Genomic DNA, 19295 nt, shown 5'->3' on the forward strand with positions numbered 1-19295 from the left:
ATATTATTTAAGATAATGGAAGAATCAGAACACCAGTAATTCTTACGCTATAAGCCTTTGTCCTTGGAGAACAGTGTTTTGCTGTAACATCTCAAAGTTGTATTTTTCATCTGTAGCATGTTGGTCAATTATGAAGAGATCTGAATTCCTCTTGGTTATTATAAATCCTAAATTAAATTGGCCAATAATTTCCATTTCTGCAAACATATCTTTGCTGCAGAAAGAAAACAGACCTATTAAAACATGAACATCAACTTTAACCTTATATTAAATGTTTTGATGTAGAAAAGACATTGGGGCCTTTGAAAACTGCTCCCTTTCTTTACAGGAAAATCTACAAGGGCTGTATACAACAGAGGTAGTTTCTTTCCACAGCAGCCTCTTCCTACCCCACTGCAGATTTCAATTTAATATCTTTCCCTTCTTCCTCCCTATACTGTTCTCCCTCTAGATTACATCTCCTGAATAGTTTAGGGGAAATTGCAGTTTGCCTGTATGTGGCAGCAGTATCTGGTTAAGCATGAAAACTGAGTTTATTTTACGCATTGTCTCAGCACAGAACCAGGAGGGGCCATCATGCAGCCTGGAATAAAGGTGTGCACAGGGATGGGAACAGGAATCCACAGAAATCCTTGGGTGTCCACGGTATTGGCGACAAAAAAAGTCATTAATAATGTGAGGATGGGAGGGGACAGATCCAAAGTGAATGAGGACGGGAGGGGAGGGGATTATGTCCCCATGTACACTTTGACTCAGAAACCAGAAACACCAACACCTCAGCTAAAATAAATAAATAAAAACCTTCAAAACATAAGAACATAAAAGTGTTGCCATACTGAGACAAACTGATGCTCCATCAAGTCCAGTATCCAGTTTCTAACAGTGGCCAATCCAAGTCACAAGTACCTAGCAAGATCCCAAAACAGTACAATACATTTTATGCAGTGGATTTTCCCAACTCCATTTTAATAATGGCTTATGGACTTTTTTTTTTAGGAAGATTTCCAAACCTTTTTTAAACCCGCTAAGCTAACTGCTTTTACCACATTCTCTGGCAATGAATTCCAGAGTTTAATTGCATTGTTTTTAAAAAGTAATGCCTATTGTTTTATGTTAAATTTTAACAAGTTATAGGATGCATTTTAGGTTTTGTTTGAATTTACAAGATCTTTTAAATGCGGGTTGGTTATACAGATGGAAAAGAATTGACTGGGGATGGTGAAGGGAAGGTAGCAATATGATGGGGATGGGGTGGGGATAGAAAAGCATCGACTTTGGTTGGTAATCAGATTATACCCCCCATGCACACCTCTAGCTTGGAGTTCACACTAATTTCATTGGAATACATTGCCAGAGAATGTGGTAAAAGTCTTTAAAAACATTCTTATTTGCCAAAGCTTATTCCACTGGCAACTCCTATGTTTAACCTCTCTCCCTTCCTGACTGTACATGGTTATCTGCCGGTTGCTTTGCCCCTATCTTTCACCCCGTGTTTTCCACTGTTCCATTCCCTGCCTGTCTCAATCTGAAACTGAGTCATCTTTGCATTGTATTTTTTCCTCTTGAATTATTGTAAGCCACATTGCACCTGCTCCTATGAGAAAATGTGGGGTACAAATGCACCTAAATAAATAAATAAATTTAGTCCCTACACTCATTCAGAAGCTGTTGCCATACACAGGGGCCAGTCTTTCCCACTTTTCTAGATGCTTTGGAGAAATGAACTTTGGGGGGTGGGGGGGGGGAGGGTTGCTAAGAAGAATTTGGAACTCTGTGCAAGAGGAGAGGTTGGCAATGAGGGAAAATATAGATTCAAAGAGTCTGGAGCAAGGACTGAACCCACATAAAGGGAAAGAAAGGAGAATGTATATTTACTGCTAGGGTTGCAGATCATTAGACTACTGAAAAAGATTGTAGCCAATTAAGAAATCAGCCAGTCACTAGTCTCCCTTAACTAAAAAAATTATTCTGACCCCAAGTATCCTTCATCTGTCAGGTCTGTAAGAAGCCCCTTTCAGCTTTAGACCCTAGGTATGTACCTAGTTTGTCCATGCATTAATCCAGCCCTTAGCACCCAAGTTGCAATACATTCCAAGTATGTTGGAAGTCAAGGAATAAAAGGCGGCTGACGGTGCAAAGGGATGGGGGATGGGGACATAAAAATAAATCTTACAAAGAAACAAGAAATACCTAATTTCTTTTCTTAATTCATCTTCTGCTGCTTGACTTTCACCAGGGCTAATCTTTGCTCGGAATCTTTGATATTTTCGAGTATCGGCTGTTCGCTGCTGCTGGAACCTTTGCACTGTGCTGGACAAACAGCTCATTGAGAATTTCAGAGGCACAATTTTCTTCCTAATTTCCACAGGTACATCAACTACTGGCATCAATGGGCTTTTGTGAGTTTCACTTATCCCCGGCGTCATGGCTAGTTCTCCAACACCTTGCTCTATTTTGCAATGCTTAGCGAGCGGACCAGTGTCACCGTCTTGTTGAGTTAAATTCTTTAATTCACTGTTTTTGCTCGACTGATCCCGTTTACATTCAGCTTCAGAAAACCTGTTCGTAGTTTCAAGAGATCCTGGGACTACAGTCTCTGAATCTCCAGGTTTAAACTTTACTGGTGAAAATCCATCTGCATTCTCAGGGAAGTTGGTTACCCTTTCATTGCTGTAGCATATGCCTGGGGTGCTGAGACAAGCGTCTGAGTCTGTGGGAATGCTACCATATCCAGAATCTCTCTCATTAGACAATTTCAGATCTTTCCCAGTACACAGAGGTATGCTGCAATTTAACTCCTCATTACCCATATCAAATGTCTTTGTAGGTACAGACTTTTGACTGCTTGAAGAATGTAAAGTACTGAAAAAAGACTGAAGTTTTCTCTGGCTATGGGATATATTCTGTTTCACATTTGGAGAGCTGAGCTCTATTGTCTGATGGAGGGAAAACGCCTCCCTTAGCTTGGAAATGGTCCCTGCTGTCTTATCTTCTCCAGCTGCATTCTGAGTACTGGGACCAGTCCTTCTGTCCAACTCAGGGCTCTCTGTACTTCCTGCGGTTATTTTTCTAAGACTTCCTAAACATAAAAAGTAACAAATTCCTGTGGTATTAAATCATGTAATACATCATTGTACAAAAGCTAAAGAATTTTAAGTTTTCATGTATCAGACTATCTATAATGGAATTTCAAAAATCTTGTAATCTTGGTCTCCCCTTCAAATTGCTTTCAGACTTTTGCGGGATCCAAATCATGGAGAGAAATATTTCTGACTGAAACTTGCAAAGTTTAGAATTCACTTGGGTATGAAAACTGCAACACTTTAAACTGGTTGGCTCAAAGGCCATCCAAGTGGAAAGGCCTCTTTTAGGTTAACAGCATGGAAATACAATATCAGCCAATCCCTGCAAGATCAGCTGGGGTGTACGAGTATATGAGTGTTCGGAATCACCTGAATGAAAGCCTTAAGCTCTAAAGAGAACAGTCTTGGTAAGAATTATGTTTTCCCTTGGAGGTGCCCGTTTTTATACAAGGCAGGAGCCAATCGGCGATAATGGTATATTAACGAGCAATTATCTGCACTAATTGGCATTAATTAGATTTATGTGGACTACCCACTAAGTGTATTCTGCAAAGCGGTGCATGTAAATTCCAATGCACACTGTCAAAAATGGGGCGTGGCTATGGTATGGAATGGGCGTGTCATGGGTGTTCCAGAAAACGAATACACCTGCTTTGTGCCTAACTTAAGCGCCAGTATTTACACCAAGTTTTACTTGGCGTAAATGGCCAGGCCTAGAGTTAGATGCTGTCATGGCCACTCACCGTATTCTATATACCACACGAAAATTTAGGCTTATTCTATAAAGTTTGCCTAAATTTCATTTTGGCGCCAAATGTTTTGGCACAATATATAGAATCTAGTCCCATTCGTACGACTTGCTGTGGCAATAAATCAAGAATCCAAGTGACAGTTCCCAAAATCAAAAATAGTCCAATAATAATTCAAAATCAAAATGTCCACTTATCTTCTAAAATCAGATTATGATTGTGCTGCGGTGTTCTACAGGGCTCCGTTTTGGATACTTCTTTCTTTCAGGAACTCCCAGGCTAGAATTGCAATCAAAGTGACAACAGTCACTGAAGATAGCTGCTACAATCGTGACGCTGACAAGGGAACACCAACCCTGCAAACCGGAAGACCAGATACAACCAGGAAATTTCAACAAAGTTTATGAAGGTAAACAAACCTCACACAATAGTATTCCTTTAGGCTGAATCGTTTGCAATTCAAAGATCAAAATATTTGCAAACAATTCAGCCTGAATTACTATTGGACTATTTTTGATTTTGGAAACTGTCACTTGGATGCTTGATTTATTGCCACAGCACATAATACACGTGGAGGGGCATTTTCGATATGACATCTAAGTTTGATTTTGGACGTTTTGCACAAAGTGTCCAAAATCCGAATAGGAAAGAAGGTCATTTTCAAAAAAGAAAAATGTCTATTTTTTTTTTCTGAAAATACTGTTTTGAACAAAGTTTTGTGATTTGGACGTTTTGGTTTTTTTTTTGGTCTAGGTGCAAAATGTAGAGATTCATGCCATTGGGATGTAGGAGGAGCCAGCATTTTTAGTAGACTGGTCCCCCAGACATCCCAGGAAAGCAATGGGGCACCCTAGAGGGAACTTTTGTGCACTTCATAAAAATGCTCCCAGATACACATCTCACCTTTGCTCTCTTATCTTGTCCCCTGAACCCTCCAAAACCCACCCAAAATCCATTGTCCCCCACTGTACATCATTATGGATAAAGGGGGCACCTGTATGTGGATACAGTAAGGTTTTGGTGACCCTGGGAGGGGTCACACTTTCCATCACAAATGTGACAGGTAGAGGGAGATAGGGACCTGGGTCCCCACTGAGTACTGCATCGACCACTACTACACTACTCCAATGACCTGCACGCTGCTCTAATAGACCTGACTTTTTAACATCTGCAGCTGTCATAGAGGATGGCAAGTCATATTTTTAGTCATATTTTGGGGGTAGGGGTGGGGGGGGGTCACCTCTGGTTCCCGCCGATGGTCATCTGGTCATTTAGGGCACCTTTTTGTGACTTATTTGTTCTGAAAACAGGTCTAGACCAAAACATCTTGGTTTTAGTCCTGGACATTTTTGTATTGTTCCATTAAGCCTGTAAAACGTCCAAGTGTTAGGCACGCCCTAATCCTGCCTGCGAAATGCCTCCGAGTGATTTGAACGCACTTCTGACAGACTTTGTAGAAAAATGTTTAGAATAGGTTTCGAAAATACTGATTTGAATGTTTTTTTGCCAGAAAATAAGTCCAAATGTTGCTTTATGCCACTTTTTATTTTTTCTATTTCGAAAATGAGCCCCATAGTGTGTTTTTCACCCATATTTATGGTTGGTAAGCTCAAGGATGTGACAATGGAGCAGAATGAGAGCAATACCATAGCTCTATCTTTCAAAATAGTGCTCCTGTTCAGGAAGGACAGGATACACACATGATAACCGAGAGCTACCGCTTCATTCACACAGAATTATTAACAATTTATTTTGTTTTTAAATATTGTGTGGCGTCCTTTGGCTATACACTACATAGAGACTGTTGTCTACTTCATATTTAACTTTTTTTTAGGTTTTGCAATTATGCTGTGAACCAAATATTATTAAAAGTGCTCAGTGAAGTGCATATTACTCAGGCGAATCGACTGGGAAGGTAATATGACTCTAAGCATCATCGCACTTGCACCCTCCCTAACCACATGTAGCTACAGTCCTTTGGCTATAGTCAGAAAACATTTTGTGTTGGTATTATATTGTTGTTTTCTGTTGCTGGGTTTTGTGCATTTTTAAGTGTGTACATTTAAAATATAAGCAAAAAGAATTGACGTCTTCATGCCTGTTTTCATAGAAAACAAACCAAAAAAAAAAATCCTTTCATCATGGTGAGGCCTATGTGGGCCACTCTGCTCATGTCACAGTGCAGACAAGTCTGAGTGCTCTCTCTTTCATCAGTCCTGTCAAACATTGCAAATCCATACACCAACATTGTAAACATATTTGCTGATTGACTGATTGACCTAAAAATACATTTTAAATCTGTTTTAAAGCATTACATTTCTTTGGGCTATTCTACCAAATGGCAGTCATACTTTTTTTATGGTTTGCATTATAGGAAATTTCAATATATTTCCTTTACAAAACATTTCCAAAAAGTTTACAAAATTTGAAATCATGCCACGTGGTGGTTTCTGGGGTCAGTAAAGTCTAGCCTTGTATACTTCACTAATAGATATTAAAGGCAGTGGTTTCACAATAGTTATTACACCCCCATGGGATCAGGTATCAAAAAATTAAGAGGCCTTTTTACTAAGCTGTGTTAACACACACCTAGGAGTAGCCTAGTGGGCTTCAATCCTAGTGAACTGGTTTCAATTCCCACTGCAACTCCTTGTAACTCAGCAAGTCATATAACCCCTCCATTGCCCCAGGTACAAAATAAATACCTGTATATAAAATGCAAACCATTTTGATTGTAACCACAGAAAGGTGGTATATAAAGTCCCATTCCCTTTGGAGTGGAGGAGCAGCAGGGTTTGAGCCTGGCAACCTGGGTCAGTGGCGTTCCTAGGGGCGCTGACACCCGGGGCGGATCGCCAATGCGCTCCGCCCCCTGGGTGCAGTGCCCCCCCCACCAGAACAGCACGACCCCCCCCCCCCCCCCGCGAAATAAACCCCCGGGTGCAGCGCAACCCCCCAGCGAAAGAACCTCCCCCGGGTGCACGCCGCTGGGGGGGGGGGGTGCCGTGCGCCTGTTGGCTCTTTGTTTCAATGCGCCCTCTGCCCCGGAGAGCCAACAGGCGCGCAGCACCCCCCAGCGGCTTGCACCCCACCGCCACTGACCTGGGTTCGATTCCCACTGCAGCTCCTTGTGACCTTGGGCAAGTCACTTCACTCTCTATTACCCCAGGTAAAAAAAAAGCTACAAAAATGGTATGGGATTTGTGTTGCAAACCGTACGAGAGACTTGCTAACCTGAACATGTATACCTTGGAGGACAGGAGAAACGGGTGACATGCTACAGACGTTCAAATATTTGAAAGGATTAATCCACAAATGAACCTTTTCTGGAGACGGGAAGGCAGTAGAACTAGAGGACATGAATTGTGGTTGAAAGGAGGCAGACTCGGGAGTAATGTCAGGAAGAATTTTTTCACAGAGAGGGTGGTGGATATGTGGAATGCCCGCCCGCGGGAGTTGGTGGAGATGAAAACGGTAATGAAATTCAAACGTGCGTGGGATAAACCCAAAGGAATCCTGTTTTGAAGGAATGGATCCGCGGAGTCTTAGCGGAGATTGGGTGACGACGCCAGTAATTGGGAAACTAAACCAGTGATGGGCAGACTTCTATGGTCCACGCCCTGAGAATGGCAAGGACAAATCAAACTTGGGTATACATATTAAGTATCACATACCATGTAAAATGAGATTATCTTGTTGGGCAGACTGGATGGACTGTACAGGTCTTTATCTGCTGTCATTTACTATGTTAGATTGTGAGCCCTCCAGGGACAGAGAAAGTACCTGCATATAAAGTGTACATCACCACATACATCTAGTACCACTATAGAAACGATTAGTAGAAGACTTAGTATTGTGTAACATGGACACACTCAGGCATCCTAAAGTGCCAATTAAGTGCACACTAATCCACACAGTAAAAATTTTCTATTTTTGTTTGGAGGGGGAATGTCAGGGCGCGTTCCTGTGCTAATCAATTAGCACAACTACATTAGCACAACTACATTACCACGCACTAACTGGTTAGTGCAAGATCATCATGTGAGACCTTACCGTCTACAAAATGGGTGGCAGTAACTGCTCACGCTGTCATTTTTTAAAAATTGCCACGTGCTTATGGCAACATTAGTGCATGCCAAGCAAAAAAAGCACAATGGGCATCCAAAGTTTATTGAAAAACCTGACATGGGCCGTTTTTCGGTCTAATGACTGCATCAGGGGTTGTCAATATCAGTAATACAGTTGGGGTAACATCCCCTGTTCTTTCAAATGTCAATGAGCAATGCCAACACATATAAAGGTAAAAACAACATATCCAGTTCACACAATTAAGTGAAAAACACTGCCAGAGCTCTAGAGTGTCAAATGAAAGGTCTACGTTGGAACTGCCTGTTGATATTTGAAAGAACAGAGGACATTACCCTGACTGTATTACTGGTATTGATGTCTGATGACTCAGGCACTACACCGAAACATGGCCTGTCAGGTTTTTCAATAAACTTTGGATGTCAACCCATCCTTGAAGGCTCATTGTGCTTTTTTTTTTTTTCGCCTACCTTGGTTTCCCATGCTGTGGATTCCCTCTCTCCTGTCAACATTAGTGCACGACCATTAATACAAAAGATGGAAAACCGACTGCTTTCTGGCTGTGGCAAAAATGGCCTTTACGGACAGCAAAAACATGCGCAAGAGAATGCTAAGGCCACTTTTTGCTGCAGTGTAGTAAAAGGGTCTCCAATTCTCCCAATTTCAGTATTGAGTCAAGAAGGGACTGCCCTCATAGTTCAAACCCTGTGCTCAGCTGCACTATGATCACAGCAAAATGACCAAGAAAGGGTGAAAGGTGTTCAACCTGAAGAGAAACCAGAGCACAGCATTTGCATTTTATAACTCGCCTTTCCCAAGTCATGTCCAAGAAGGATTAAAATCCATATACAGCAGTAGGTGGATCCCTGCCTCAAAGGCTTACAATCTAAAGCTACACCTGGAGCAATGGAGGTTAAAGTGACTTTTCCAGGGTCACAAAACTCATCAATAGGAGAAGCAAGATTTGAACCTTGGTTTCTCTAATCCTATCCTCAGTTATAACCCCTGGGCCGCTCCTCCACTTTTAACTGCCTGCCATTCTTACCTGCGGCTTCCTGCAGCTTCTGATTAACAGTCAGCTTGTTTACCTCACCATTGTACATTCCATTCAGGGAGGTTTTTAAAACAGCTAGCAAATGTTTCTCCTCCTGGAGCAAAATTTGCCTTTTATCAGGTGTGACGTTGATATCAACATACTCTGAAAAGGAACGCAAACTCATTTTTACTTTCAGAGCAAAGAACTACTCAGAATGTGATTTGATTTCATATCTTACAAGCTGGAACTGTGACAATTTGGGAGAGCATTATGAAATGCAGTGCTACCCAAAAATATCATGAAAATCACCAAGATATATTTCGTTAAAAAAAAAAAGTAGTACTCTTTGTTATGTAACTGGCACATTGCTATGTGCAAATTTGTATTGAGAATGTGTTAGGTACGCTATATTCAGAATTAACAATGTTCAATAAAGACTTCTAAAAATTAAAAAAAAAATGTAGATTAAGACAATTTAATTCAATAAGGCTGTTTTTTCATTCAGACCACCTTTGAATTCTGGTTCAAGCCTTGATCCTACTCCAATCAAAAACCCTATATATAAATCAAGAGGAAAGATTGATGCAAGCAAATTCTGGTCCTTCATATACGACGACAACCAATAGACACTACAAACAGATTCCACAGACTTCATTACAGAATGGGACCACAGATGTACAAAACCAAAACGTTGTCCCATGGTACAATGAAAACCTAAAACAGCTGAAAGCCCAATGCAGAAAACATGAACAGAGTTGGAGAAAAAACAAAAATGATTCCACCATTAGCGCATGGAAAGAAGCACAAAGAAAATACAAAAACAAGATTAGACGAGCCAAGAGAAAATTCTACAAAGAACAAGTAGGCCCAGGTTACAAAGACAAAGAAAATCTACAAGCTCATAAACACCCTACTAAATACCAAACCCCTAACAACAGGAAACAACGAACCTCCACCAGCATAAGAACTGGCCAGATACTTTGAAGAAAAAATACTCAACTTAGGAAAGCCTGTGGTAGACTCTAACACCAACCTCGAAAATCTACTATATGAACTGGAACACCCCCCCCCCACCCCCAGAGGAAACACCAGCAGACCGGACTTGAATGACCTTCATAAAACTCACTAATGAAACAGTCACACAAGTGTTGAAAAAATTCTCAACCGCACACTGCACCCTTGACGAATGTCCCAACTACATAATGAAAACCCCTCCTAAACGCTTCACAGATCAACTCACCTCCCAACTAAACTTCATGTTCCAAAAAGGCAAATTCCCAAGTGAAAAAGGCAACATACTACTCATACCAATTCCAAAGGACACCAAAAACATTAAAGATACCACTAACTACAGACCAATAGCAGCCATACCCCTGCTGACCAAAATAATGAAAGGAATCCTTGCCAACCTACTAACCGAGTACCTCAACATATTTTCAATACTACATGAGTCACAATCAGATTTTAGACCCCACCACAGCACAGAAACAGTACTAATCACATTCCTAGCCAAATTCAAACAAGAAATTTTGACTGGGAAAAACATCCTACTTCAGTTTGACACGCCCAGTGCATTTGACATGGTCGACCACACAATCCTACAAAGAATCCTCAACAAAATAGGAATAGGAGGTAAGGTACTAGAATGGTCCAGAGGATTTCTGATCACTAGATCCTACCAAGTAAAATCAAATTCTTCAATCTCCACCCCATAGAAAGCACAATGCGAAGTCCCCCAGGGCTCTCCACTCTCACCAATACGTTTCAACTCGATGATGATCCCTCTTGCACTATCACTATCCAACAAAGGCTTCAACCCCTTCATATACACCGAAGATACGCCTATATTCATCCCTTTCAAAAAAAGATATATCCGAAATCACCACCAAAATCACAGACAGCAAAAACACCCTAGAAGCCTGGGCATCAGTTTTCAAACGGAAACCAAACAGGGAAAAACCCCACAATGCCTAATACTCACATCACCATACAAAACTGAACAATTTTCATCTATCAATATTATGGGCACAACCCTTCCTATAGCAGACCACCTGAAGATCCTAGGTATCACCATAGATCGAAAACTATCATTCGACAAACAAGTTGCCAACAATACAAAGAAAATGTTCCACATGATGTGGAAACTCAAACAAATAAAAAACTACCTCCCACAGAATGTTTTTCACACTCTCGTCCAAACCACAGTCCTCACCCATGCAGATTACTGCAATGGAATTTACGCAGGATGTAAATAACTACAAACCAAGCAACACACAGCAGCAAGACTCATATATGGAAAAAAAAACATGTTGAAAGCGTATGGCCTCTACTCCAAATCTACATTGGCTACCTATCAAAACACGCATATCATTCAAGATCTGTACGCTAGCCTACAGAATAAATTTTGACCTCTCCCCAGCTTACATGACTGACCTAATAATACTACTGCAACGCAACACAATCAAGAATACAAGATCCTACCTCACACTCTACTTCCCCAGATGCCAAGGCCTGAAATATAAAACCATATACGAAACAAGCTTCGTTTACAACTCCCTTCCAAGATATTTAACACATGAACTACCACCTACAATTCAGAAAACACCTGAAAGCCCACTTCTATAAAATAACCTTCCCCTCCGACAACCTCATTAGATACCCAACTAGCAGGACAACCCCCCGATAACCATGAATCTTCAACTGATCTGAACACGAACTGAACCTGGGACCTGGCACATTGTACTGTTTGTCTCTGAACATGTAAACGTTATCCCCGCCTAGGATGGAAAATGTGGGCTACAAATGAAGTAAATAAATAAAATAAACATAACTGCAACTCACTATATTTCAGCATCACTACTTAGCTTCATTATAAATTACAATCATTACAATATATACTGCAGCCAAATTAATTTTTGGTTCTCAAAGGGTTGATAGGGTTATGCCATTACTCCTTTGTTTAACTGAAGAATAGCTCAAAGTATGTTCACTTTAAGAGAATCATAAATAGTTCTTTCACATATGAATCAAGTAAAATGTGGAATGAGCTTCCCATACAGATGAAGACTCAGTCCTTTATTTAATACTAGTAAAAAAGGCCCGTTTCTGACACAAATGAAACGGGCACTAGCAAGGTTTTCCTCGGAGTGTGTATGTTTGAGAGAGTGACTGTGTGTGAGAGAGAGAGTGAATGTGCGAGTGTGTGTGTGTGTGAGAGAGAGAGAGAGAGTGAGTCTGGGTGCGAGTGTGTCTGTGTGAGAGAGAGTGTGTGTGTGTGAGAAAGAGTGTGTGCAAGTGAGTATGTGAGACACAGTGTGAGAGAGAGTGTGTTTCTCACAGATACAGTGTGTGCGAGAGAGAGAGAGTGCGTGTGAGACACAGGCTCTTTGTGAGACTGAAAGTATGAGACCAAGAGAGTGTGGGAGTGACCGTTGTGACACATAGAGAGTGAATGTGATTCAGTGTGAGACATGGATTGTGTGAGAGACAGTGTGTGAGAGCGAGAGAGAAAGAAAGACATTGACTGTGAGAGAGAGAGAGTGTATGTGAGAGAGAGAGTATGTGTGTGACAGAGATACCTCCCCCTCCCTCTGGTGTCAGCCCCCCCCCCCCCCTCTCTCTCTGGTGTCTGAGCATTACTGTGCAGGACGCTGAGCTCTGGCTGTGCTTCAAGGAACTGACCAATCCTATTTAATAGAATGCACCTCCAATATTCTGAAGCCGAGAAACCTCGTGTGGTTGGTCACTTCTGCTTGTGATGTCAATTCAGGAGATGGATACAGAGAGCAGGAATGCCTCAGCCATGCAGTCAGCTTCAGAATGTTGGAGGTGCGTTTTATTATATAGGATTCTGCAAACATTTGAAAACCTACTTATTCCACAGGTTTTTAAAAATAGAAATGCGATTCATAGTTGTGACTTTTTAATTTCTAATTCTCAACAACATGTGTTGATTCTTCTATGTAAACCATTCTGAATCCTTTTGAACTAGGCAGGTTAAAAATGAACCACTGACTGGCATAAGAAAATGGGCATTCTAGCGTCAAGGCACAGAACAATACCCCCCTTCCCCACCAAAATGTACTCTGTCTTTTCCACCACTCATCACAAGTTTACCAACAGGCTTATTTTCGAAAGAGAAAGACGCCCATATTTCGACCCAAATCGGGAGATGGGCGCCTTTCTCTCATGGGCGCCCAAATCGGTATAATCGAAAGCCGATTTTGGGCGCCTCCAACTGCAGTCTGTCGCGGGAACGAACAAAGTTGACGGGGGCGTGGTGAAGGTAGGACTGGGGCGTGTTTATCGGCCGAGGAGAGATGGGCGCGCTCGGCCGATAATGGAAAAAAGAAGGGCGGCAGAAACGAGAATTTGGGCCACTTTTTTTGGACCCTTTTTTTCCACGACCAAGTCCCCAAAAAGTGCCCCAACTGCCCAGATGACCTCCCCTGACTCCCCCAGTGGTCACTAACGACCTCCCACCAAAAAAAAAAAAAAGAACTTCAAAAACGTTTTTTTTGCCAGCCTGTATGCCAGCCTCAAATGTCATACCCAGCTCCATCACAGCAGTATGCAGGTCCCTGGAGCAGTTGTTAGTGGGTGCAGTGGACCCAGGCCCATCCCCCCCCCCCACCTGTTACACTTGTGCTGGTAAATTGGAGCCCTCCAAACCGCCCCCAAAACCCACTGTACCCATGTAGGTGCCCCCCTTCACCCATAAGTGCTATGGTAATGGTGTAGAGTTGTGGGGAGTGGATTTTGGGAGGGATTTGGGGGGCTCAGCACCCGAGGTAAGGGAGCTATGGACGGGACATATTTTAATTTTTACAAGTGCCCCCTAGGGTGCCCGGTTGGTGTCCTGGCATGTATGACTCCTGGCCCCTCCCATGACCAAATGCCTTGGAGTTGTTCGTTTTTGAGCTGGGCGGCTTCAGTTTCCACTATCGCTGAAAACCGATACCGCCCAGCTCAAATCCGCCCAAATCAGATGCATTTGCCCGGCACCAATCGTATTATCGAAACAAAAGATGGACGCCCATCTTTTTCGAAAATACGGTCTGTCCCGCCCCTTCGCGGACCCGTCCTCGGAGATAGTCGCCCATGGAGATGGACGTTCGCGTTCAATTATGCCCCTCCAAGTTCACTTCTGGTACCTGTGCAATTAACCCCAAGATCTATGCCAAAACAAGAGCAATGTGACGCTGTGCACAGATCAAACAAGGATGAAGCAGAATTTTGTAAAACTTTATTTTAAAAAATACCTTACATGAACTCACCAGAATCAACAGAGATGTTAAGGACGACAAATGGATACTGGTGCCTATTATACATGTGGTAAACCTCATTCACCAACTTGGAAACCTAAACAGAATTCATGAATGAGAGATATTATGACTCTGCCCTCGAGCCACATGAACCTTTCAGAGCACACTTCCAGAAGAGCACTAAGGAACAAGTAAGGTACTTCTGTTTCCACTGTTCAGACCAAATGGAAAGAAACCTGGGATGTCACCACTAGTTATTACCTTTGCTAGGTCACAAGGTCGCTGATTGACAAAGAAAAACTGTCTGTCTGTTGAACTTCTTCCAACGCCATGATCACAGCGGGAAATGAATCCTGTAATGCTGCATCAGGTTAACAGAAACATGTTAAAAAATCAAGAGCTTTGTAGTTGCAAAGACAAATAAAGATTTTTGAACACCATCATTCTCTCCTGGTTCTTCAGCATATTGTTGTGTCAATTAAGGGGTCCTTTTACTAAGGTGCGCTGAAAAATGGCCTGCGGTAGTGTAGACGCATATTTTGGGTGCGCGCAGAATTATTTTTCAGTGCACCTACAAAAAAATGCCTTTTTTTTTTTTTTTTGACGAAAACGGATGTGCAGCAAAACCAAAATTGCTGTGTGTCCATTTTGGGTCTGAGATCTTACCGCCAGCCGTTGACCTAGTGGTAAAGAATCCAGGCAGTAATGGCCTATGTGCGCCATTTTTCAGATGTGCGCCAAAAATGAAATTACCACATGAGCCACGCGGCACTCAGGTGGTAACTCCATTTTGGTGCGCGTTAGGCACGTGCAGACGCTTACGTAGCTTAGTACAAGGGCCCCTAATTGTACTAGAAGTATCAGCAGGAGACCCTTGATTCTACAATAAGATCTCTTCCCTGGGTGTATTTTTCTACCATAAATATATTATAGAGGACTAATGCAACAAAGCCTGTTTCTTCAAAAATGAAACGGGCCCCATCTAACCAATTTCTCCTCTCTCCCCTGCCCTCCCCTCCATGTCCAGCGATTCTTCCCTCCCCTCCATGTCCCGCGATTCCGACCTCCCCTCCATGTTCCGCGATTCTGACCCCCCCCCTCCATGTGCAGCGATTCTCCTCTGCCCTGCCGTCCCCTCCGTGTCCCACGATTCTGGCCTCCCCTCCATTTCCAGCGATTCTCCTCTGCCCTTCCCTCTGTATCCCAGGATTCTAGCCTCCGTGTCCAGCGAATCTCCTCTGCCCTCCCTTCCATATCCAGCGATTGTCCTCTGCCCTGCCCTCCGTTTCCCGCGATTCTGCCCTCCCCTCCATGTCCAGTGATTCTCCTCTGCCCTGTCCTCCCATCCATGTCCTGTTCTCCCCTCGCCTCCCATCCCCTCCATGTCCAGCGATTCCTCTCCTCCCATCCATCGATTCTCCTCTGCCCTGCCCTCCCCTCGATGTCCCGCGATTCTGTCCTCCCCTCCATGTCCACCGATTGTCCTGTGCCCTGCCCTCCCATCCGTGTCCCGCAATTCTGCCCTCCCCAGCGATTCTACTCTGCGCTGCCCTCCCATCCGAGTCCCACGATTCTCTCCTCTCCTCCCATCCATCGATTTTCCTCTGCCCTGCCCTCTCCTCGATGTCCTACGATTCTGTCCTCCCCTCCCATATGAGCAGCGGCAGGCAGGCTGGGCTCGTGTCGCCTCCAGCGTTCCCTCTCAGTGTCCCGCCCTCCTCTGACATCATTTCATCTTTACACCAGGGCGGGACAGTGAGAGAGAAAGGAACATTGGAGGCTTGCTGACGTCAGGATGTTACGAACCCAGCCAGCCAGCTAGCCGTAGAACATTGAGGTACAAATTATTATATAGACAAGGTGGTTTCATTTTAAGTTAGGGATCAGAAAATTACAGAGAAGGTCTCTTCTTTCTTTCATGCATACGAACAGCCAACTGATGATCCAGGTCATAATATATAGAAGTTCTAGTCCACAAGTTCCCCGTGTCACTACTTTGTCATCTCTGTACTTCTCTCCAAGAATGCTGCTGTTTCTTGATGCTACAGATTAATGCAGCTCTCTGAAAACGGTCACAGAAAAGCAAGCAAAGAAATCTTCCACAAAAAGCTGCAAGCACAAACCAAAAAGGGATGGAAACCACTAAAAACCACAAGTTCAAAGACAACAAATTCCAAGGACATAGAGTCGTAATGTTCCGAGTTGTTTATTCATCAATTAAACATACAGGATAAACCCAACACGGGTCATGTTTCGGCTCACTAGCCTTCATCAGGGGTCCTCTGTTATAAAACAGATAAGGTAAGCTCAAACGTAAAGCTCTCCAAACACAACGGTTAACACCGTAAACAGAATCCTATTCCGAAAGTTTTTTTTTCCCCCTGTATGTACAATTGATGAATAAATAACTTGGAACATTACAACTTTATGTCCTCAGAATTTGCTGTCTTCCACCCCTTTTTGGTTTGTGCTCTCTGAATACAGACAGCTCACACTGTCCCCTGTCAAAGCTAAACAATGTGGACTAAGAGAGAACCAGCAGCCAAGTGTGTAAAATACATAGATACACACACAATGGCAATTCTTCCAGCAGTGGTTTGTTAGGCTGTTACTTACACATATGGGCTATGTGGGATATCAGTAGAACCGAGACCATATTCTTCACAAACAGCTTCACTGGGCAGTAGCTGAACAAAGGAAATCAGACTTTGCAGCTGAAAAATTTCAAGGCACTATTAATTACTGATGTACACATACCTTATTCCACTATTATTCTAGATCAGGGGTTCTCAACTCAAGTCCTTGGGGCATACCTAGCCAGTCAGGTTTTCAAGTTATCCACAAGGAATATGCATGAGATAAATTTAAATGCACTTCCTCCATTGTAGGCAAATTTATCTCAATCATATTCATTGTAGGGAGCCTGAAAACTTGATTGCCTAGATGTGTCTCGAGGACTGGATTAAGAGCCACTGTTCTAGATCAATCATTTCTTTTCACACTCACAGAGACTTCCACAAAACATCTGGACATGTCTGCAAAATTATACACGCGAGCACGACTCTGCAGGACAAAACCAAATATCTTCTGACTCTCACGTGAGAAAAAAATATCCCATGAGCTAAACATCTCCAAAATATTAAATCACCTGCACAGATCAAGAATTTTGCAGACTAGAGGCCTAAATTCTGCATTCATATCATATTCAGATTCTCAGAGAACGAAGCATCTCTTTTGAAAATGAGCCCTATAATCTACCTAGGATGTTCCCACTCAAATTTGAAAAAAGCTTCAGTGAATATAAAACACAGCCATTAAAAACTCATGTCACGCACTCAAGCTTGATCATGTTTCAAAAACGTCAATAGCTTCCAGTGGAGAAACATATCATATTTAATCTACTCACGCTCACTTTCAAAGCTCAGACTTGGCCTTTCTGATTTACTTTCAATTTACTTCTTATGTAATTTGATTTATTCATAAAGGATTGATAAGTAGGCAGAAAGAAAAATTTGAAAAGAAGGTTGCCGTAGAGGCATAAGAAAAACATCTTAAGGTTCATCTGAAGCAGGAAGGCTGAGGAAGTCAGGTAGATGATGGATGATAGAGGGGTATCCTATCCACCTTATAATTGAAAGAGAAAAACGCCTAGATTTCGACCCAAATCGGGAGATAGACGTTTATCTCACAAAAATGAATAAATCGGTATAATGGAAAGCCAATTTTGGACGTTTTCAACTGCACTCCATCGCGGAAGCGTACAAAGTTGACGGGGGCGTGTCGGAGGCGTGGCGAAGGTGGAACTGGGGCGTGGTTATCGGCCGAGGAGAGATGGGCGCCTTTCGCCGATAATGGATAAAAAGTATGCGTTTGTAGCTAGAATTTAGGGCACTTTTCCTGGACCCTGTTTTTTCACGAATAAGGCCCCAAAAAGTGCCCTAAATGACCAGATTACCCCCAGAGGGAATCGGGGATGACCTCCCCTGACTCCCCCTGTGGTCACTAACCCCCTCCCACCACAAAACATGATGTTTCACAACTTTTTATTTTCACCCTCAAATGTCATACCCACCTCCCTGGCAGCAGTATGCAGGTCCCTGGAGCAGTTGTTAGGGGGTGCAGTGGACTTCAGGCAGGTGGACCCAGGCCCATCCCCCCCCCCACCTGTTACACTTGTGCTGGTAAATGGGAGCCCTCCAAACCGCCCCCCAAACCCACTGTACCCACATGTAGGTGCCCCCCCTTCACCCCTTAGGGCTATAGTAATGGTGTAGACTTGTGGGCAGTGGGTTTTGAGGGGGATTTGGGGGGCTCAACACACAAGGGAAGGATGCTATGCACCTGGGAGCTCTTTTACCTTTTTTTTTTGTTTTTGTAAAAGTGCCCCCTAGGGTGCCCGGTTGGTGTCCTGGCATGTGAGAGGGACCAGTGCACTACGAATCCTGGCCCCTCCCACGAACACATGCCTTGAATTTATTCGTTTTTGAGCTGGGCGCTTTCATTTTCCATTATCACTGAAAAACAAAAACGCCCAGCTCACAAATTGTCGAATAAAACATGGACGTCTATTTTTTTCGAAAATACGGTTCGGTCCGCCCCTTCACGGACCCGTTCTCGGAAATAAACGCCCATGGAGATAGACGTTTTCGTTCAATTATGCCCCTCTATGTATTCTGTCTGTCTCATAACCTTATCTTGTCTTCCACTCTTCAATAGTCCCTTATCCCTTATTTGTCCTGTCTGTCTGTCCTGATTTAGATTGTAAGCTCTTTGAGCAGGGACTGTCTTTTCTTCAAGTTCAATTGTGAAGCGCTGCGTACAACTGGTAGCGCTATAGAAATGATTTGTAGTAGTAGTAGTAGTACTTTCAACACTAACTATCCCATATTCCCCTGTACGACTCCTACAGCCCCTTTTCACTGGAACTTCCTCTCACTATCTATATGTTCATAACTATCCTTTAAGACAGTGGTTCCTAAACCTGGTCCTGGAGGCACCCCAGCCAGTCAGGTTTTCAGGATATCCACAATGAATATTCATGAGAGAGATTTGCATGCACTGCCTCCACTGCATGCAA

At 43.0% G+C, this 19295-nt stretch overlaps 1 protein-coding gene across 1 annotated transcript in view; it reads right to left on the minus strand.

The window, feature by feature from the left end:
• Positions 1 to 19295, minus strand: part of PMS2 (PMS1 homolog 2, mismatch repair system component) — a 32697-nt gene that overhangs the window by 4219 nt on the left and 9183 nt on the right. Inside the window, exons 7-12 of the mRNA XM_030212955.1 lie at positions 16835 to 16932; positions 14480 to 14579; positions 14231 to 14315; positions 8964 to 9116; positions 2191 to 3079; positions 47 to 214 (exon numbers count right to left, since the gene is read on the minus strand). Coding sequence (XP_030068815.1) covers positions 47 to 214; positions 2191 to 3079; positions 8964 to 9116; positions 14231 to 14315; positions 14480 to 14579; positions 16835 to 16932 — 1493 coding nt within the window. The remainder of the gene's footprint in view (positions 1 to 46; positions 215 to 2190; positions 3080 to 8963; positions 9117 to 14230; positions 14316 to 14479; positions 14580 to 16834; positions 16933 to 19295) is intronic.

The sequence above is a fragment of the Microcaecilia unicolor genome, chromosome 8 (genome assembly GCF_901765095.1).
Source record: "Microcaecilia unicolor chromosome 8, aMicUni1.1, whole genome shotgun sequence".
Lineage (NCBI taxonomy): Eukaryota > Metazoa > Chordata > Amphibia > Gymnophiona > Siphonopidae > Microcaecilia > Microcaecilia unicolor.